The following is a 23,479-nucleotide window of genomic DNA, read 5'->3' as shown; positions in this document are numbered from 1 at the left end:
ATCAGACCACTCCGCTCTTCTCTTCACTTTAACCCTTTCTCAGCAGCCAAGACACACTACCTGGTCGTTCGATCGGTCAATTCTGCTAGAGGAGGAAGAGTCTAGTTTTCTCATTGTGGAGGCCACCTCGTTCTTTGAACTTAATCTAAATTCTGCCAAGATTGCTACGGTATGGGATACACTCAAAGCCTATTTAAGGGGGTATATAACCAACAGAGCCTCTTATAGAGCGAAGAAATATAGAGAAGCAATCACAAACATTGAGCAAGAATTAGCAACTATAGACTACAAGAGTGGATCCACCGTTCCATCCCCCACGGATCGAAAGAGGTGGGAGGAGTTAAAGAGAGATCTAGAAAACATACTTCAAAGTAGAGTGGCTAAGAGGTGGGAGGCTAGCAAGCTTCAGCATTTTGAATATGGAGAGGCTGCAGGCAAGGTTTTGGCCTGGAAAATCAAATCAGAGCAAGCCAAAAAATATATTAGGGAAATAAAGGTGGGGGGGGGGAAGTGACTGCTAGAACTTCAAACTTAGGAATTGGAAGTGCCTTCCATGAATTTTTTAGGGATATCTACAAGGAGGAGATCACAGAGGATGTAATGGCCCGGGAGGCTTGGTTAGATAAGATTGAATTGCCCTCTCTTTCACTAGAACAAAGGGACAGCCTGGACCAAGAAATCTCTGGGCTAGAAGTTCGTAACGCCATCAATCGACTAAAACAAGGGAAGGCGGTGGGACCAGACGGCCTACCAGGGGAGTTATATCGTGTTCTGGGTCCCGCTATTATTCCAACCTTAAGGAACCTCTTTAACGACATTTTTATGGAAGGCGCTGTTCCACCTGAGTCATGGAAGGAGGCGACCATCGTCTTGATACCCAAACCAGGAAAGGATCCGACTGATTGTGGGTCTTATCAGCCGATCTCGCTCCTCAACGATGACTATAAAATCTTCGCTGCCATTTTGTCAACGCGGCTGGGGGGCGAGATCGGTTCAATAATACATGATGATCAGAAGGGATTCATACAGGGGCGTCAGCTGGCAGATCTTACCTATGATCTGATCGGCACAATCGACATCGCCTCAACCTTCTCTCTTCCTCTGGGTGTCCTGACCTTAGACGCCACCAAAGCTTTCGACCGAGTCAACTGGTCCTATTTGACTGCTGTCATGAGAAAGTTTAGGTTTGGGGAAAGGTTCTCTCGAGTTATCAGCCTCCTATATAGGGACCCAAAAGCCAGGCTCATGATCAACGGCGCCTGTACTGAGCCCTTCGAAATTAAGAGGGGCACTAGGCAGGGCTGCCCGCTCTCCCCGCTCCTTTTCAATATGTACATAGAACCCTTTTTGCAAGTTCTTAGAGAAGAGTCTAACATTCTACCATTTGAATTCGGAGGGTGGGGTTAGCGGGTAGGACTCTATGCTGATGACATTCTTGTCTCTACAACTAACCCAGTAGAAGCATTCCCCATTGTTGTAAATAGGAATTCGGGCGGATCTCCGGATATGAAATTAATGAGGGAAAGACGGAGATCATGACTTGGAATTTAGATAATGTAAACCTTACAGTGACTTCTTCCATGCGATACTTGGGTATAAAGATCACGCAGGATATTAGCAAACTAGCCCAGACTAATTTAGATCGGGTTTCTCAAGAATGTAGGGCACTAATAAAATCTTGGTCTTTTCTCCCTTTGACGCTTCTTGGGAGGATAAGTCTGATAAAAATGTCCATCCTCCCCAAATATACGTTTATATTTAACTCTATCCCCTTAACCTTTGACAAAAAACAGCTTAAAAAATGCCAACATGAAATCAACTCATTTATCTGGAGATATAAAACAACCAGACTGGCATGGAAGAAACTAAGGAGGAGGAGGGAAAAGGGAGGGTTGGCACTGCCAGACCTCCAGTACTATGCCTGGCCTTTTCAACTGACCCATTCAAGGATGCTATTAAAAGTTCCATCAGACTCCTCAAACGGGAAAATGTTCAAAGCCATGCTGGTTGGGACCAACTTGCCACTAGATGTGTTTTTGTTTAAGTTTGGTGACCAGACATTCTTTAAAAAAAGTAAGACTAAAGACTTTACTATCTCTGGTAAAGGACTGGGTGCAAATAAAAACAACTCTAGGACTGGCCTATTTCTCAAACTTTGCCCCGATCTGGGACTCCCCGGGGCTTCCCCCATGCCTGAATGATAGCCTAGCAGCCCCGATCAAGGAAGCCGAGATTTGTAGATGGGGTGACCTTTTAGCAGGAGGAAAGTTGGTGGAGTGGGAAAACTTATATGAAAAGGTTGGCCCCGGATTAACAAGATTTAAATATGTGCAACTCGTTAGCTGGGTCCGGGAGATATCCAGGAAAAAAGCTCCAATAGGGAAGAACTGCCTCTTAGAAAAAGAACTGGTAGAGAAACAAGGGGGAGGAAAGGAGGTAGCATTATGGTATTGGACAATATTAGAGGAGGTTGATGGGGATTTCTCTCTTCCAGAGGAGTTGTGGGGCCAGGACATGAGTGTACAGGGTGATCTTTGGACCAGATCCTTCTCCCTTCTTTATAAAACGGTAAAACCAGCGTGGCTGAGGCGAAACCATCTGTACACAGCACATCGTGCCTATTTCTCACCACTAAGGCTTTCCAAATTCCTGCCAGGAAAGTGTTGTAACAAATGCCTTCTCCCCGCAGCCTCCGATAGACACATGTTCATGGATTGTCCGCATCTAACGGATTTCTGGGACGAAGTTAAGGTCACCTTGGATTCAATCCTTAAAACACCAATCGTCATCACCCTGCCATTAGTAATCTTTGGGCTGGAAGATACGGTTTCTGGACCAGCAAAAAGGTTTTTATTCTATGCAATTCTGCTTGCAAGAAGGCAGATCTGTAAATACTGGGTTGACTCCAAGGTTCCGTCCCATGCCGGCTGGTTAACGTCACTATATGATACATCGAAAGCGGACATGGCCAGAACCTGCAGTAAACGTAATCTTACATTTTGGAATTTGTTAGTGCAATGGAGACAACAATGATCATTTGAACAGCCCGGGTTTTTTTTTTTTTTTTTTTCGGGTCCGATGATTATGCCTATATACTCCATGGACATGGTGGTGGCAGGGCGCAAATAGTTCGATAACCAACCTAGCCCAGCAGGCAAATATGTTCCTAAGATGGAGCAATTAAAAAATTCTCCTTGCTCTTTCCCATTCTTTTTCCACCCCCCCTCTGCTCCCTGCCGCTGCTCCCCTGTGGCCCCGCCCCCTTCTCCTTATCTCCCGCTCGCCATTCGCCCCCCCGCTCCCGCCTCCCAGCTGCTCCTCCCTCCCACTTCGCCATAAATGGCGGGGACCGCGCATAAGCGCAGCGGGCACGCGCAGAGGGCATGACGATTGCGCGCCAAAGGCGCGCCAAAGGTAAGCCCGTCTGCGCCCATCCACGCCTGGACCGCGCCCAGCGCCAGAACCCCTGGTTCTCACCGGAGCCAGCCAACCCGTCTGAGCTACGACACCGCCGCCCTCCACGCACTCAACACCGTCTGACAGCCAGCCTGCTACCAAGCCACCCTGAAACGCACCCACGGAGCCTTCGCCTGCCATGCCTGCAACTTCACCTGCACTCGCTCCTGCACCGCGCCAGCCAAAACAGCCGCCAACAACAACCTCCTCAAATGCATCCTGCTCAACATTCGCTCCGTCCACAGGCACGCCATCGAACTCTGGGACCTCCTGGACAAAACCGCACCAGACGTCGCCTTCCTCACGGAAACCTGGATGAACGCCACCTCAGCCCCAGACATCGCCATAGCCATCCCGGACGGCTACAAGATCATCCGGAGGGACCGCGTCAACCAGACCGGAGGAGGCATCGCCATCGCCCATAGAAACACCCTCGCCGCCGCAGAGCACCTTCACTTCCAGATCCACACCGACCCCAAGACCACCCTCAGAGGGACCCTCATCTACAGACCCCCGGAACCACGCACACAATTCAGCGAAGCCATCGCAGACTTCATCAGCCCGCTCGCCCTCGCCTCCCCCGACTACATCCTCCTTAGAGACCTCAACTTACACCTGGAGAACAACAAGGACAACAACACCACCACCCTACTAGACAACCTCGCCAACCTCGGTTTCAAGCAACTGGTCAACACCCTCACCCACTACGCCGGCCACACGCTCGACCCCGTCTTCTCCTCCAGCAACCACATCTCCTTCAGCCACACCACCGAGCTCCACTGGACAGACCACAGCTGCGTACACTTCAACTTCAGGAAAACAACGACCCACCACCGCCCGCGCCTAACCCCCGAAGATGCTGGAGCAAGATCACCACCGACCGACTCACCACCTCCCTGAGCCAAAACCCTCCCACCAACACCACGGACCCCAGCGAAGGAGCCCGCAACTTCACACAATAGATCACCGACTGCGCCGATGCCCTTGCTCCACTGAAAAACCCTCCCAGCGACCCCAACAGCAAGAAAGCCGCATGGTTCACCAACGATCTCAAAGACTCCAAGAAATCCTGCCGTGACCTCGAGAAAGCCTGGCGCCACAACCAGTCAACGGAGAACAGGACAGCCCTCCAGAACGCCATTCGTAAACACCACCAGCTGATCCGCACCACCAAAAGGTCATCCTTCAGAGAACGACTGGACAACAACACCCATAACAGCAAGGAACTCTTCAACATCGTGAAAGAGCTCTCCGACCCCAATGCTAGCAACAATGACATCACGCCCTCTCAAGATCTCTGCAACTCTCTCGCCACTTTCTTTCACCGCAAGATCGCCGACATACACGACAGCTTCGGCGCTCAGAACTCGGACCCTGCCACCGAACCGTCGCCCCCCACCACCACCCTGTGCGGCTGGATCCCAGTCAGCACAGAAGACACCACCCACACGATGAACACCATCCACTCGGGCTCCCCAACCGATCCCTGCCCACACCACATATTTAACAAAGCCGACTCCATCTTCGCACCCAAACTTCGGGACATCATCAACAACTCCTTCGCATCCGCCACCTTCCCGGAGAGTTGGTAGCACGCAGAGATCAGTGCCCTCCTGAAGAAACCCACTGCAGACCCCTCAGACCTCAAGAACTTCCGCCCCATCTTGCGCCTCCCCTTTCCCTCAAAAGTCATCGGGAAAACCGTCAACAACCAGCTGACAGCCTTCCTCGAGACGAACGGCTCCCTCGACCCATCGCAGTCCGGATTCCGAGCAAACCACAGCACCGAGACCGCCCTCATCGCAGCCACCGACGACATCCGGACCCTGCTTGACAACGGAGAAACCGCCGCCCTCATCCCGCTCGACCTTTCGGCCGCATTCGACACGGTCTGCCACCGCACCCTGACAACCCGCCTCCACCACGCCGGGATTCAAGGAAAGGCCCTGGAATGGATCACCTCCTTCCTCTCCGACAGAACCCAAGAGTCCGTCTCCTGCCCTTCCTCGCAGAAGCCACCAAGATCATCTGCGGCGTACCCCAAGGCTCCTCGCTCAGCCCCACCCTCTTCAATGTCTACATGAGCCCCCTCGCAGCCATCGCACGCAAACGCAATCTCAACATCATCTCCTACGCCGACGATACCCAACTGATCCTCTCCCTCACCAACGACCCCACCTCCGCCAGAGCCAGTTTCCAGGACGGAATGAAAGACATCGCAGACTGGATGAAGCTCATCCGCCTGAAACTGAACTCAGACAAGACGGAAGGCCTCATCCTCGGCCCATCCACCTCCACCTGGGACGACTCCTGGTGGCCCCCTGCTCTGGGCCCCCCACCCAAGCCCACGGACTACGCATGCAACCTGGGCTTCATCCTCGACTCCTTCCTCACGATGGCCAGGCAAGTTAACGCCTTTACTTCCTCCTGCTTCAACACCCTCCGCATGCTCCGTAAGATCTTCCGCTGGATCCCCATGGATACCAGGAAAACGGTCACCCAGGCCCTCGTCACCAGCCGCCTGGACTACGGGAACGCCCTCTACGCTGGGACCACAGCCAAACTACAGAAAAGACTCCAGCGCATCCAGAACGCCTCAGCACGACTCATCCTGGACATCCCCCGACACAGCCACATCTCCGCCCACCTGAGGGACCTGCACTGGCTCCCCGTCAGCAAGAGGATCACGTTCAGACTCCTCACCCATGCACACAAGGCTCTCCACGACTTGGGCCCCGAATACCTCAACAACCGCCTCACGTTCTACACGCCAACCCGCCAGCTCCGCTCCGCTAGCCTTGCCCTCGCCACCGTCCCACGGATCCGCAGAACCACCACCGGAGGAAGATCCTTCACCTACTTGGCCGCCAAGACCTGGAACACCCTCCCCACTCACCTACGGCTCACCAAAGACCACCTTTCCTTCAGGAAGCAACTCAAGACCTGGCTGTTCGAGCAGTAGCAGCCCCCCACCCCCAGCGCCTTGAGACCCTAGCGGGTGAGTAGCGCGCTCTACAAATGTTCATGATTGATTGAACCCCCCCCCCCATGCGTGATCAATATTTTTCCTCAGCGATAAACTGCATGGAAAAATGCTCCTGCAGTCCTTCAGACCTGCTTACAGGGCCGAGGCTAGGTCTGTAAGGGTCCTTCACCACAGACTTCTTTTTACATTAGAGCCCTCTCATAAGCTTTAAGACTCTTTTGTCATTATAACATTGCAGGATCTTTCCTGTGCCACCCACAGCAAATAAACACTTGGCTCACAAGCAGCCTTCACTCTTCACTGTTAGTGAACAACGTGGAAGCTGAGAGGACACCAGATATTAGGGAGAACCATTCTTTTATCTTGTCTAGCTGTGCAATTGGACTTTCAAGACATGCTGCTTCCATGGGACAATAGGAGCCAGTTTGTCACTGTCACACATTCAGGGAATCAATAAGCCAAAAAGGTATTGTGTTGTAAACCATAAACTAATGAACTTTCTGCCTATAATATAGGATAGGGTCCTACAGATTTTATTTTTAAATTATACTATCTGCCCATGTCTAGTAAATACATATATTTTCTTCACAGAGATTTTCCCAGTTTCCTCTTAATGTAGGAATGGAAAGTTGCATTACTGAAACCAGCATTTGACGAAGTTGTCAGATATATTCTTATCCTCCTTTGTGAGATTATTGTTTCAGAACTTGATAAATGTCATGCTCTTTTCAAATTTTGATTCTAAATGTGGATGAAGAAACCTAAAAGAAGTGGCCTAAAAATCCAGGCAAAACTCTAATATTACATGTATAATATTTCAGCAAAATTATTTTCTTGCTGGACAATTTTAATGAAAAATAGGTTTTTGTAGGAAACTTAGCTCACATTCATATGAAGTCCACAGTCAGAACCCCTTCAAAAGGCCACAAGGCGCGCCGGGGCTACTGTGCCCAACTGTTGTGGTAGAGGCCTTTTACTCCTGACGTCCTGGGGCCCCACATAATATGGATCCTGAGCAACTGGGCCAAGTATCCATTCTGCACTTGACTCTCTGTGTCCAGTCAAATACCTATTATCATATGAAAAATAAAAAATAAATTCTAACTCTACACATTCAAAGAAGTAATGGCATTTGTAAGCAACACACAATCCCCTTGATGTCAGGGCTCTAGTGTTTCACTGGCAAATCCCTGTCCCTCCTTCGTCCCTGCAATGTGGTTTGGGGTTATTCCCCATTTACTGGTGGCTGCAGGATTGCTCACCAGTAGGTCTTTCTCAAGAGTTTCCCTTTGACTCTTAGGATTTAGTGAGTCCTCCAGGGTCCAACAGGCCCGATTCAAGTCTTACATGCTCCTGCAGCACGGAAGCATTTAGCGTCACAGTGAGTGGCACAATCCCCGACACCTGCAAGTTCTGGCTTTATTCAGAGATGTTGTGCTGCTCACGGTATACATGGCAGCACCCAGTAGGAGCAGGCTCTCCGGCTTGTCTGTTGCTGACTTTTTCCAGTAATCAGAGATGCTCACAGCCTCCATGGACACGCTAAGTCTGTCTTCCCCACATGGTGTGGGTGGGTTATTCTTCAGCTCCAGACCGAAGCCCAGTGATGGTAGGAGGTTCTCCTCAGGGAAGGGGCGGCTACTCCATGAGGGCGGAGGAGCATCGCCCCACTGCTTCCTCGCAGTGCAAGAAGCAGAAACATAAAATGGTATTATTAATACCATTTTATTTTTCTGCTTCCTCGCACTGCAAGAAAGCAGAAGGGTTTGGTAGGGGCGGGCGGGTGGACGGGTGTGCTCGAGGGCAGGCGAGGAGTGGCTAGCCCAATGCTGTGGGCCTTGACTGTTTGGTCAGCCCTCTGGGACCGACCAAACCAGTTGTGTACTCTCCATTTTACTCCATATAGGCTGCATGCAGCCTACATGGAGAAGCTTCCCCATAGACGCCTGTGTGGTCAGCGTCCCAGCCAATCACAATGCTGCCATTGCAGTGTTGTGATTGGCTTAGGGGAGGGAAGCTGCCTGCTTCCTGTTGCAGAGGAAGACATGGGACCGACAACGCTGGACCGGGCTGGTGAAGGTAAGATATTTATTTTAAATTAAACCTTCCCCCCTGCGTGACCACCCCTATTCCCCCCACCCATGAATCATGCCGGCCACGACTGCCTCAGGGTCCTCCAAAAGTCTTTGTGTTCAGTTAGGGTCAGATCTCGATGAGCAGGCTTGACCCACTGTGCGCAGCTTCTATTCTTCCCGGATAATGGCCTAAACTTTTGGCAAGCACAGTATCGGCAGCTTCTCCTGGCAAACTTGAGGGCAGAGTGCAGACTCCTCCGCTGCAATCACCCTCACAATGGCAGCCCCTCTTGGCACATGGGGCCACCACTAAGGCAGACACTAGTCTTGGCATCCTTGTCAGTAGAATCATGCCAACGGTGGCCCTCTCTAGTATACAGGGTGACCGCAAAGAGGCTGCCAGGCTTGGTGCTTGATGCACAGCCCTCGATGCACGGCTCAGTTCATGGCAGCCCTCTAACGGAATACAGGGGCCACCAAATCATTTCTGTACAGGGCAGTGCCCTGATCAGTGCACAGCTGCATCCTGACAACTCGCATAGGGAGTTCTCTTAGTAGGACCTCACTGGACCTTGCTCCCTCCAATGCTTTCCTCTTCCTTAATGGGCACGCTGATCTTGGCAAGCAGGCAGCGCTAGTGCTCCAGGGCAGGCAGTGTTGGTTCCTCTGGGTGATGTCCCCAGACACAGCAGGGACCCTTACAGGCCTTGGCCCCCAGTCCTGGTCACAGGCCGACGTCTTGCAGAGCTTCCCCTCACTTGCAGAGTCTCCCCTTACACAGCCGTCTGGCTGCTTGGCAGATGACAAATTGTGGGGTCTCTCCCTTCCTCCAGTGTGTCCCACCCAACTCACAGGAAATCTCCAGTACACAATCTGTCTGGGGAGATTCCTTTATTCCTCATGTCTTCATGTGGCAGGCTTGGACTTCCCAAAATGGAACACATGGTCCTCCATGTCATGTATCATTGCAGGCACACTTGCACTCAGTGTACATACACAGCACACACACTGTCACTTTCATGTACTGTGCCAATTAAGGTGCACACACATCCAGTGCACACATTCACTGGATGCGCACTACACGGTGCTCTACTCTTTCGATATTGTGCCGTGGAGTGCTATTTTCAAAAACACACTGCTAGCACACAGTCACCATGCGTGCACTGCACAATATTTCAGTCTTCGTATATTGTACTTCATGCAAGCACACACCACCCAGCATGTGCTTTCATTGCGCACGCACTGCACAATACTGCATCTGTCCTGTAATGTATTCCTCACAGGGATACATACACCCAGTACAAGCACTCACCATACAAGTACTGCACGGTATTCTATCCCTATACTGTACCCTTCCAAGGCACACATACATCCAGCTCAGAGTCAGTACTCCTGCGCTGCACAGCACTCTACATCGACCTAGTGTAGGTAAACTGTCAGTTAACCCAAGAGCAGCTGAACTTTTAAAAAAGGTGAGTGAGTATGTAGGCCTCACTCCATTGATATAGGGTAAAAAGGACCTGTACTGATCGCTACACTGTATGCTGCTACTATTGCACTCGTGCTGTTTAACTCTTCATGAAGGTGGTAGACTTCCACCACTATGAGGGAAGGGCTTTGGGCTCACCTCCTGGTCCATCAAAACTACAATTCCTGAGACAGGCCTATGTCATGCTGCACACGCATGATCTGTGTTTGCCTTTGACAGCAAAAATCGGCATCAGGGATCCAGACAACAGTACAGTTGGGCACTCAGGGCAGAGGTACACACGTATCAGATTAGATTGGACAGAACAAGTATGCCCTATCTCCAAGATGGCGCTAGCCAAATCTCGAGTCTTATTCTCAGGCTGTGGCAGTGGACACCTATCACCTTTACCTCCAACATGCCCACTCTGATAGGATATCCAGAGAAGAGTCCCTTAGATCCTAATCCTTCCTCCCACCTACAGTGGGAAAGACATGGAGCAAACCATGCTGCAATGTCGACTCTCCTCTGGTAGGAGATGGCCTTAAGTGACGTCTGTCTCTGGAGGTCCCATCTGTCTCCATGCAACCCAGCACAGCCCTCCTGGCAGAACAAGGTAAGTATAATGCTGAAGGGTGACACCATTGAAACACGCGCTGCATTTCTGCTAAAAGCTCAGGAGTGAAGAAGTGCAGGCCATGTGGATCCAGCAATAATATTAAGTCCTGCTTTAGCTCTAAATTGCTATTGAGGTTACTTCCTATGAGACCCCAAAAGCATAGACATGATCACACTTAATCCTAATTCTTGAATTCTTCTTGACCTGGGAGTATTATATTTTTTAATAGAGTAATACTGCTTTGGTAACTGGAATGAATAAATATGTTCCAATTACACAACTACTTATTTCTAGTAAAATGAATGATCCTTCTTGTGTTTTCTCTCTTCTTAGTGCGAGCCTCCTCTGGAAGTGCACGATCTGTTTCTGGACATACAAGATGGAAAGGTTCTGATGGCTTTATTAGAGGTCATGTCAGGTCAAAGGCTGGTAAGTTGGCAGATGCGTGAATTATGTTATTTTGTTTGTGTAAATAACTTGTTTTTTCATAGTGTGATTCGTACAGCACATTTTCCATCCCTATGCACCTTTAGGCCGTACTATTGTCAAATTTAATGCTACTCAAGTTGCTATCCTTAGGCTTATGGAAGATTAAGTTGACCTTGCTCGGACTCAAGCTTGTGACCTGTAGGTCAGAGCAGATGCCAGCAACATTAATTTAAGTCATCCTCCTTGAAAGAATATTGTTGAATATCAGCCTTCTGTCAACACATTGGCTATTCCATACATAAAGGTTAATTTTAATTATTTTTTTACAAGAATAGTGATCAACTTGGTGGTGTTTTTCCCTTACTTTTTGTCAAAGAACTCCTTTAAATTTGTCAATTTATATGGCATTGTTTTATTGTTTTCCCTGCTCATTAATATTATTATTTCTAATGCATTTAAGAGAAGGGAGTGAGATAAATTGGCATTGTGTATTATTATTATTCAATTTAAAATATAAAGAAAATGAGAGCAGGGTTGGTGGTGTGCTTATAGTTTCTTGATGTGAGAAGGTCATTTCTGAACTTTTTAGGACCAGTAGTTCACCTAGCCATATTCCTACTGCATTTACGACCCAATATAGCCAATCAGAGATCTCCAAGAACTCCTCTGTAGGGCTGACCATTTTAAGCTGAATATCATCAATTAGACTTGTATCAATCCCCTCTTTGATGATATTTACTATCATCACAAAAAATGGAACCAGATGCCAACTTTCTTTCACACCTTGTACATCTCTATCTCTTCCAACAACCGATTCAGCTTCTCTTTCTCAGTTTTGGTAGGGTGAGAATTTTTCACCTTTTTATAAATCTTATTATTCATTTCTTCTAATTCAAGTTCATCCGCACTCCGTTTCACTCCTCTTGCATTCACCTGATATTTCTTAGTATGCTTTCGACATTTGCAACAGACGAATATGAGAAATAGGATAAGACCTATCACTCCAATTGGCATCAGTACCTTAAGTAATAAGCTTTTACCTAAACTAGCAAACCAATGTCCTACATTGGAGAGACCATCAACCAGTCTCTTCCAGGCACTGTCAACCTCGAGTGGTTTGAGTTCCTTTTCCAAATTAGTAATGTTTTTCACATATCTTTTAAGCTGTACACTTTTGTCCGGATGTTGCGCCTTCAGCATCCGGCAGACTCCGCCCTCTTTTGCTAATAAGGTGTCAAGCGCAAGTCTGTTCTGCAAAACCATTGATCTGATCGCAACCATTTCAGTATTGACCAGCAGAAATCCATGAGCCGTGTCCGTAGACAACACATCCACTATCGTGGACAATTTGCAAATTCTGTGAGTATTCAGAACCACTCCCACTCCAGGTATCAGTGCACTAAAAATACTACCCATTATTTCACCTACGCTTTCTCTTTTACTACGCACTAAGCCATTAGTATTTTCACTGCTTCCAGCAATTTCATTCACATGGTATATTCTCGGGAAAACAATGCCAAAATAGCAGCTTCCATACCAGTGATCCGGCAATTTGAAATAAGCCTTGTCTCCGCATATATAATAAATTCCAGGAAACACAGGTTCTGACCCATTTTTGAATCCCCAACCTCCAATTACCTTGTAATTGTGCTCACATTGACTGGAACCAATGAAAATGTTATTATAATAACTAGTCTTCTCGCGATGAAGACAGAGTTTCCCTTTCTTCTCGAAATCCAGCAACAAAGCAGGCCCTGCCCCGCCATTTGAGGTGCTTTCCATGTTTTCAGCCCATTTAGGTGTTCTCTGCCTTTTGTCATTTGCCTTTCTTTGGAAACTCTCCCTTCTTTTCTCTGCCATGTTTAAGAATACCTTTTCTTGTTCATGTAATAAACAGGTCAAGTTGTCTCTGTGTGCTTCATTTAAGTCTATAGTACCTATAGTCAGAAAATATTCTCCCATATAACGTGTAACATCACTTCTAGTATGTACAGGATTCAGATTTCCACGTATAGGAAGTACAGAAAAGATCACGTCATTGTTAGAGTAATAGTACTGTAACGGTCCTCTTTTGTAAAATAAGCTTGCTAAAATACTACAGGAGATTCCATAGGTCAGAGGTAGGTGATGATATGTCACGCCTTCAGCCACAGAAGTAGGTAGCTTCATGCAGACATAGCAATCTTCTATTTCCATAGTTTCTACATAATGCACTAACAGGTTTGCGAAAACATTTAAATGAGTCTTGTTTCTAACTCCGTGGTAATGTAGTCCTTCCTCATCTGATGCTTCTAAGTCTCGTTTTGTCTGTCTGAGTGCTTTTTCACGTCTTTCTACACTTCGTGTTGTCAGTTTTTCAATGTCAGGAGTCTGGGTAGGGTCAATATTAGTATTTTTGCTAACCATAAAAGGAATGAAAACTGTTAATCCTATCCAGATTACTATAACTATACTACATATGCACACCTTGCAGCATGTTTTGCAACAACTGCGGCTAGGTCTACTACTCACATTTGAATCAGACATTTTGGCTCAGAAGAAAATTTTAACCCCTCTTTGTGGCTTTGCCCAGGTATTTTTATGCTGAGCAATTTCACGGCGGTTCTTCCTCTTCCTCTGCAGAGTAATCAGAAATCTGTTCTCTGTCGCTTTCGTCAGTAATATCAAGATCTTCAAAGTTTTCCAAGATTAAGTAGGTCCACTCCGGATCCTTGTATTTTTCGTTTTGTCTTTTTATTCGCTCACTCCTTCTCTTGGAGCTATCTTCAGGTATTTCTGCAATTCGGGGACTTTTTCTTATGTCTGCAAGTTTCTCTTGGACAGTTTTTATTCTTAATCTTAGTCTTTTAATATACCTTGGCTCAATGTGCTTCTTTTTCTTGAGTCTTTTGGTTGGCACTGCTATTTGGCTTTCTTCTAATGTCCTTTTATTTTCACTTGTTTGGGGCACTTGAATTTCTGCCTTCTCCCTTTCTGTCTGACTAGTCCCAGGTCTTGTATCTATTTCTTCTGCCTGGTTACTAAGCTGGCCTTGTTCAGGTGAGTTTTGATTTTGGCTTTCAAATGTCTCTGTTTTTGTGTCCTGAACACGTTCTTCTAGTTCTGCCTGATCCTGCTCGAGCACTTCGATCCCTTGATTTTCTTCTGCTCGAACTATTACACTATGTCTAGTCTGTCCCTTTTCGACATCAGGAGTCAGTGGAGGAGTATCGATCACTTGTTCTGTCCCTGTCTGACCTTCTTCTTCGTCCTCAGATTTGATGTGAATCTCAATGATCCGAGGGTCTTCGCCTGTGCCTTGCTCGACCTCTCTATTCCACTCCCTGTCTTCTCTTATTCGCTCTCTTGTTCTGAGTGGGTCTCCAGGAAGGTCGATTATGGGTATCCAATCTTCTGGCCAAATCCTCTGCAGCTCGTCATCAGCTACTTTCGTACCAACAGCTGTGGGATTCTCAGCAGTACTAGTGCTTGGCCATACGTCATCGGCTACCTCTGGACCAACGCTTACAGGACCCTCAACGGGACTGGTGCTCGGCTGTCTGATCTCAGCTCATTCCGGACCAACGTCTGTAGACCCCTCAGCTGGACAGCCTTCGGCCCCAGGTTCCTCGTCGGGTATCACCTTCTGGGTATGGCTGGCATGGATCCACTTGGGAACTCCTGCACACTTCACCGCTGTCGTGGTGACCAGGATTACTTGGCGCTTTTGTCCCCACCTTGGTTCAAGGCAACTCGAACGAGTATGCTTCTTTATCTTAACCCAGTCACCAGGAACCAATTTGTGAACTGGTGTTGTCGGGTTGGCGACGGCGTCTGCCCCAATCTGGCGAGAGATAGAACGCACTTGGTCACCCAGTTGCTTGCAGTATTCAAGTACCAAATCATCAGAAATGTTTAACAGTTTGTATCCTGGTACCCAAGCTTGTCTCATCACTCTTCCCATCAATATCTCATGGGGACTCATGCCTGTTCTTCGATCTGGAATGCTTCTGAGTCCCATCAGAACAAGAGGCAAGGCATTTATCCAGTTCAAGCCAGTAGAGTCACACATTTTTGCCAATCTATTTTTTATAGTGCCATTTATTTGTTCTACCACTCCAGAAGCCTCTGGATGATATGCACAGTGTAGCTTTTGTGTGATCCCGAATGCTTTGCAAAGCTGGGCTAAAATTTCATTCTGAAAATGGGTGCCTCTATCTGAGTCACTAAAGACTGGAACCCCGAACCTAGGTATCAACTCTTTTAGTAGGAGTTTAGCTACTGTTATGGCGTCATTCTGAGTGGCAGGGTAAGCTTCCACCCACTTTGAAAATAGGCAGACAATGACTAGGACATACCTTTTTCCCTCACGAGGCATGGTAATGAAATCAATTTGTATTCTCACAAAGGGACCCCCTGATCTCCCAATTTTCATCAATTCAACCACTGTTCTTTTGCCAGCGTTGAACTGCTGACAGGTCAAGCACCTCTGGCAGAGAGATTCTGCTACCTTCCTGAATTTCTTGTTGTACCAAGTCTGTTGAAATACCAGAACCATGGCGTCCCTCCCAATGTGTGATCCTTCATGTATCAATCGAGCCATGGGGGCAAGCAGGTGTCTGGGTAACACAGGCATACCATTTGGGCCCACAATGACACCATCCTCACGTCTCGGTTTACAACCTTGTTCTTTCCATTTCTCTTTCTCTTCCCAGGGCGTCACATGCTGCCATTCTCTCACTTCATCCCATGTAGGCACTTCTTCAAACATTCTAAGTTGGCAGCTGTTTCCAACCCCACCCCGATTGGGATTTATTCTCATTTGTTCCATAGAACATTGTTTCGCCACCCGATCAGCAAAGTCATTTCCCATAGATACAGGGTCAAGGCCATTCTTATGAGCAACACATTTGACCACTGCCAATTCCTTTGGTAATTGGATTGCCTCTAAAAGGTCTTGAACAACTTTTCCATTTCGAATGGGGGTACCTGAAGAAGTCAGGAATTCTCTTTGTAGCCATAATTGGTCAAAGTCATGCACAACCCCGTAACAGTACTGACTATCAGTATACACTGTCACTTTTTTGTCTTTTCCCAATTTGCAAGCTCTTATCAGGGCGATCAATTCGGCTACTTGTGCAGACTTTACTCCAAATAAATAGGATGCTTCTTCAATTTTGTTTAACGTGACTACAGCATAAGCAGCACTTAGGCCTCCTAGTTCGTGCCTCAGGCATGAACCATCCACGAACCATTCCTCATCATGTACAGGCAAAGGAGTTTCTTTTATGTCTGGGCGAGGTTTAGTACTAAACTCTGTCAGGTCAATACAGTCATGCTCATGATCTCCCTTATCTTCCATTACCATTGAGTCAGGGAGTATAGTGGCAGGGTTTAAAATGTTACATCGGGTAATGACTATATTTGCAGCACCCATGAGAATCCTCTCATATTTAGTCAGCCGACTAGGGGTGAGATACTGAGTTTTCGTACGAGTCAATAGGATCACAACTGCATGTGGAACATACACAGTTACAGGATGTCCCATAATAATTGACTCACTTTGTTCTAAACTGGTGCAAGTTGCAGCTACTGCTTTTAGACATTCAGGTAGTCCAGCAGCCACTGGATCCAAAGTGGCAGAAAAATATGCCACAGGCCTTCTGATTAAACCATGCTCCTGAGTCAGGACCGACAATGCACAATTGTCACGAGTGTCACAGAAAAGGCCAAACTCCTTAGAGTAGTCAGGCATTACCAGAGCAGGGGCTGTACACAGGCAATTTCGCAACTGTGTGAAAGCTGTTAAGCTCTCATCATTCCATTCAACTGGGTCTTTTGCTCCTTTCTTTGTCATTTGTATCAAGGGCTTTGCGAGGACTGCGAATCCCACAATCCATTGCCTGCAGTAACCTACAACTCCGAGGAACATTCTGATTTCTTTCTGAGTACGGGGTAACTGCATATTTTGAATTATTCTAACTCTCTCTGAGGTGACTTTTCTGATACCTTTTTCTATCTGGTGTCCCAGATATTTCACTGATTTCGAACAAAACTGTAATTTCTCAGGGGCCACTTTATGTCCCTTTTCACTCAGGTGATTCAGTAGGGCAATGGTGTCAACCACGCAATCCCTATGGCTTTTAGACGCCACCAATAGGTCGTCAATGTACTGTACCAAAACAGATTTTCCAGGTAAGACTAAAGTTTCAAGGCATTTTTTCAAGATCTGATTAAAGATAGAGGGGCTTTCTGTGTACCCCTGGGGGACCCTGTTCCAGACATACACGTTACTGTTGAAAGCAAATGAGAAAAGAAATTTGCTGTCTGGATGCAATGGGATCGAAAAGAAAGCATGACATAGGTCGATCACAGTGAACCATTCAGCATCCCAGGGAATCTGATACAGGATGACTGCTGGGTTTGGGACAATGGGACAGCAAGGAACCACAATTTTGTTTACCTTTCTCAGGTCCTGCACTACTCGGTACTTGCCATTAGGCTTTTTGATGCCCATAATGGGTGAGTTGCACGGGCTGCTCATTACTTCCTGTATGATGTTTGCTTCTAACAATTTCTGTATTTCAATGGCAACACCTGCTCTTACTTCTGCACTCATTCGGTAAGGCTTGGTATTGGGGTATACTGCATTTTCCTTCATGGCTATTTGTATGGGGTCTATGTTTTTCATTAATCCCACATCCTTTCCTGTAAAGTCCCATACTTCGGGCTTCACTGTTTGCTGGAGTTCTTCAGGTAAGTCCTGTATAGTCAGTCGTTTTATTTCTGAGTCAGGTCTAATTAACATTAGCTTGTAGATACCGTCTTCATCTGGGGTCTGAATTTCGACGCCCTTTGGTGTGCAAAAGATGGTACAATTCATTTTGCACAGCAAATCACGTCCCAGTAAATTTACCGGACTGGTATCGCAGACAACAAATCTGTGCATTTGTTTAAAATTTCCAATTGAGATCTCCATGGGTTCGGTAACAGGTGTACTAATCAATTGATTAGATACTCCTACTACTTGGATTGCTTCTCCCGAGAGGGGTAGGTTTGGAACGTCCACTGTTCTCACAGTAGAACGGGTAGCACCAGTGTCCAATAGAAAGGTGACATCATTTCCATCAACCTTTCCTTCAATGTATGGCCCTGACTGGTCTACCGGCAAAGAGGCACCAAGTACGCACTCCTCGTCCTCCCCTCTCAGGCCCCGTCAGTACTGGTCATCACAGAAAAAAGTGTCATTCAACAAATACTGCGAAGTTGCTGTATTTCTATCTTCATTGCCTCCCCAGATTTCTACATCATCACCCTGTGGTGACTTCCCTTTAAAAATAGGCTTTGGCGCTCGAGGCACTTGAATCGTTTTTACCTGCTGCTGGGTCTTTCTTTGCTTTTCATTCTGCGTCTGTGGAATTAAATCAGGTGTTTGGGCATTATCACTTTGTAAATACGGACACTCGTCTCGCCAATGTCCAATTTCTCCGCACTGGTGGCAGGGAAATTTCTTTTTCGCTTCTTCTCTACTCATTTTAGGCCTAGGTTTTCCTCCACCCCCAGCCCCAGGGCCTTGGTTCTGAGTAGTTTTGTTTAACTTACTCAATTGCTTTTCCTGCTGTTCTGCGAGCTTTACTTGAGCCCACATCACCTTCTCCTTCAGGGCCTTTTTCTTTTCTGCCATTTCGTCCTCACAATACTTTGCGTACCGTAGGACCTCATCTATCTTTTTGGTATGCCAACAGATTTTATTATCCTTTATCCACTGACAAATTTCGGGTCTTAAACCGTTTACAAACCTGTAAATGAAATGGGTCATGTCCTTCATCTCGATGTTATCTATACCACTGTATGTTTTAAATACCTGCAACAGCCTTTCATAAAAAGAATGCACTGTCTCGTCCCTTTCCTGCGTAGTTCTATCTATCTTGGTCCAATCAGTTTCCTTTGCAGGCACTTTTATTTTCAAATGTTGAATTACCTGTTCATACTTCCTCATCACTTCCTTCGATGGTTCCCCTGTTTTGTCGTCTCTCGGGTATTCCTCACTAGGCCAGGCTATGGCTAACTTACACTCAGTCCACAGATCTACAGGAACCACTATGTCGAAGAACCCATCCAGGTCCTTCCACAAGCATTTCTGCACTTTTACAAATCTTTCTACCTGCCGGTACCAATCGACTGGCTTTTCTCGCAATTTCGGGAAGTCATTGGTAAAGGACACAATATCCTGTCGGGACCATGGAACATGTACATATTTTCCTCCTGGCACTTCGCGCATAGGGCATAACTGTTCTGGTTTGTCTACCTCCTTTAGGACAAATTCAAGAGTTACCTGCCTAGACCTGGCCTCATCTTTTTTCCTAGCCCATCTGGCTTTCCATTTTTCTACGTCTCCCCATTTCTGCAACACTGTCAATAGTTCTTTGACCTGTGCCTTTTTTCCTGATATATTCAGGTTTTCCAAATCTTTGTCTGAAAATTCTGCTCGGTATGGTTTCTGCAAGGGTTTCGATTTTGAAATGTCTATTCCCATACTAGCAGCAGTATCTGTCAATTTTTCATGAAGTACTCGGACATTGCGGGTAAGACTTTTGCACATAAACAACAGCTCTTCTTCAGAGTAGGTATTTAATCTGTCTAATCCTACGTTTCCTGCCATTAATTCTTCGATTTCTACTCTTAGTTTGTAGAGGTCTAAAGGTTTCGTTTGCGAAGTTTGTTTCTCTAATTCTTGACTCCATCTTTCGATTTCCTCAGGTGTGACCAAAGTGACACTTCTAGTACCCGAAGTCGATTCCATCTGAATCTCCCTCGCATTGAAAGGATTATGTCTTTTCTGCATCCTTTTGCCTGTATTTCTAATGGGCAGATCCATCAGTGAGAGCTCAGATTCACACTCACTCGTCTGTTCATCTACAATTAAGGGTTCTGCTCTGGGCTGTGCTATGACGGGAGTAATGACTGGAGGTTTTGGACTTTCATGCCGATCCCCGTACAATGAAACCACGGGTCCGATTGTTACTGGCATTGTCAATGCTTCAGGACTGGTATTTAACTGGGACATTTTCTGAATGATCTCAGCTCTCTGTTTTGCTAGAACCTCCCGCTCCTTTTCTTCCAGTAATCTCTCTATGGATTTGTCATGTAACACCTGCGGGGTCAGTGTGGGAGCATAACTTGGGGCAGTGGGATGAGTCTCACTAGGTCCTTCACCATAATTTGGTCTTGGGAACAAACTTCCTGTACCTAGGGATCTTCGTTCTTCCTCATACTGTGGCTGTAATAACGGCATTCCTGAACTTGAGGGTCTCATCTCGCCTCCGTAGGGAGGTCGAGAACAAAAATCTCCTTCACTGGAATATCCTGTCTCCCCACTAGCTGACATTCTGGGGTAAATGTTCCTGGTATCCACTGGTCCTAGACTCTCGGTATAGGGAGGTATTTGGTAACCCCCTCCTACACTTGCGGACCTAACTTCTTCCTGGGGAGGAAGTCTTCGGGAAATATCTCCTGCACTGGAAGGTCGATGTCCTTCATTATAAGGAGGCGGACTTCTCGTACATAGGTCATCTAATAATTCATCATCCGACTCTCCGATGGGTACCCAATGTTTAGATTTTTCCAACCGTTTCTTTCCCCCAGAAGGATCATCTGCTGGCATCATGGGAAACAAGCCCTCCACTATCATATTCTGCCTCCACTGTTTCATCTTTTTGGCTCTGGCTTCCTGCTTCAATTTTGGATAAAATTTAGTTAACCCTTTATCCATTCGGGGCTTATCTCTTTCAAAAGCCTCAATTTCCCATTCCTCTAGTGCTTCGTACTGCGTTAATCTAGGTCTGGGATGTAAATCATTCATCCGTGTTCTCAAATTGAATAGAATTCTGCTGTTAAATGTTCCATCTAACGGAAAAGCCAATACTCCGTCATCTTTCGTGTATTCCACCCAATTCTCAAACCATACACATGTGTTGTACCCTTTATCGAACATCATGAAAGATGCGGGAGTGTTGGGTTGCGGTATGACAACACCTTCTCTAGTTTTAATCTGCTTGTCCTTTTTGAAATAATTCTTCACCTTGTTTACAAGAGACACTTTTCTCTTCGTTCCGTACATAATGTCGTTTTTAACGCCTTTCCACTGATCATTCTCAAATCCCATATGCCGTGGATCAGGTCTGGTATGCGGTCTATACGAATGCCACATACGATTTTTACGAGTGACTTTGTTTACAAAATCACTTCCAATCCGAGTGCGTCTATTATTTTCGTGCGACCAATGAAATGCACGAGTTCAAAAAAATCTCGACCAATGGGTGCGCGGCCTTTCGCGAGACAGTTCTCACGCTTTGGCACTCACCCCTCCTTCACAATTTCAGCTCTGCTACCAGCTCGCTACGCCTACCAATCCCAGCGCGGCACGGAGTGACGTCAGAGCCGCTTTGCGACTGACTCCCTCCTTCACAAGGTAACGGAAACTTTCTTTCTTTCTAAAGCGTTCAGTGCTTGGTTATTTAACAACGAATACACATTCGCCACTGTGCTCAAGTGTCTAGACAGGAAAGATTTGTTTTACTGCAAGTAAACTACTTCCATTTACTTTTCAATCACTACGAGTAGATCTCTTCTGCCTACCCTTCACACTAGCATTGGAGAACCTGTTACTCCCCTAGACTCATCCACCTTTCCGGGATATATCCGAGCCTAAAGTTTCCCTAGCGACCCCTTTGCTTTCACTCGAGCTCCGATGAACCTGCTACTTTTCCGGTGCGACCCTCACTAGGTTATGCCACAGTAGGAATTTTGCCAATGAACCTCGTTACTAACATTTATTCAATCATACATTCAGAAAAACCCTAGTCAGTGCTTCCAGTTCTGCCTAACCTGCACCAACTTTCCTTGGGCCAGTGACCTCAAAGCAAGTGGATTCTATTCACCACTCGCTTATTCAATTCCCCGGGGATTCCTAACAACATAAAAAACGTTTCACGTACGAATGGATTAATACATATAACAGTATAATAACAAGAACAATAATTTTAAAACATTTCATAATTTTTCAAAACAAGCATTCCAAATGAGTGATCAGATCACCTGAAGTACCTATTCTCTTATAGCAGCAGATAAGGCCTTCTACCTAGCAGCATCCGACCTTAGCTAGACTAACTAGTCCTACCTAACCGTTAACTATTCCCTAACCATCCTCTTCGCTACCAGAAAATTACTGCTAGAGATCGCGGGTCACCCGACCAATAATTTCGCCACTTCTGGCTTCGGGCCCATATACTTTACTTTATCATATACATTGATCAGATGACCACACAATCTACTATCAATAATTGTGAGTTCCCTTTCGATTTATTTCCAGTGTACCCAACTTACCATCCACCGTTATGGGTACCTATGACCACGATGGGTCAGGGAGCTAGCTGTAAAAGGAAAGGCAGCAAAATACAAACCCAACTTTATTGTATTTTATTTCATGAAATGACCACGGACAACTAGAAGTTTTAAAAGATTTATCTTAGATTTCAGATTCAGCAATCATACAGTTTATAGTAATGAGGCAATCTATAATCAGAATAACGAAGAGCACATAACAATATAGGAAGAGTATACAGGTAACCATTTAACCCTATAATGAGGGAATTCAGAATTAACGAAAAATAAAGTTCGAGGGAAGGTACTAAATGCTAGGAATTTTATGCACGTTTTAGGATTTTATCATTAGGTCATATTTCGAGAGAAAAGACACTAAGGGAAACCTATACATCTATGAAAGGTAAAGATGCAACACGCTATAATTCTTAACGTTAATACTTCAATTCAGTATTTAAGAGAAATTTTGTAAAACATTATTTAATTCATAAACAGTATGGAAAGATTTATACTAAAAAAAGGCAGGGGAACATAGGAACATGCTATGAAAATGCAAACTGTAAATAACTTTAATGAGATGCAATGATTTGCAGAGAAAAACATGGAAAATTAACATATGCAAAGGGTATGTCTTTATTGAAGCAAAGACAGAAAAATAGAAAGGTGCAGTTTAAGAACTCAGAGCGATATTTACCTAGACTGGTGTGAAAACCAACCCTGGCCACGGGTCAGTTAAGGACAGGAAAACCCTCAAGGAAGGATAACCCTCAGTGGGACAGCAGGTGCAGAATGGACACCCCAGGACAGGACAGGAAACCCAGATTAGGATCAGGACAGGACCACCAGGATACGACCAGCACCCGCAGTTCGGAAGCAACGCCTGCGCTCCACCCTCTCTGCAGCTATCGATCGGAACCCCGATTGGGTCAGCGAACTCCTCAGCAAAGTGCTCCGCCAGCACTTAAGGTTTAGTAAAACCTTAGTCTATGGTCAAATTCGGACAGAGTGCTCCGCAGCGCTCTGTATCAAGTCACCTATTGAGTGCGTTGGGTCAGTGACAGGTCAGCTATTCAGACAAGTCGGAC

At 46.3% G+C, this 23,479-nt stretch overlaps 1 protein-coding gene across 2 annotated transcripts in view; it reads left to right on the top strand.

Moving 5' to 3' along the window:
* CLMN (calmin) overlaps positions 1 to 23,479 on the top strand; it is a 558,733-nt gene that overhangs the window by 343,524 nt on the left and 191,730 nt on the right. For both annotated transcript variants that reach the window (XM_078660111.1, XM_078660112.1), the window contains exon 3: positions 10,938 to 11,033. In XM_078660111.1, coding sequence (XP_078516237.1) covers positions 10,938 to 11,033 — 96 coding nt within the window. The remainder of the gene's footprint in view (positions 1 to 10,937; positions 11,034 to 23,479) is intronic.

Source organism: Lissotriton helveticus, chromosome 9 (genome assembly GCF_964261635.1).
Source record: "Lissotriton helveticus chromosome 9, aLisHel1.1, whole genome shotgun sequence".
NCBI classification, from domain to species: Eukaryota; Metazoa; Chordata; class Amphibia; order Caudata; family Salamandridae; genus Lissotriton; species Lissotriton helveticus.
The sequence above is the reverse complement of the archived record's forward strand: the minus strand, read 5'-3'. Positions and strand labels throughout refer to the sequence as shown.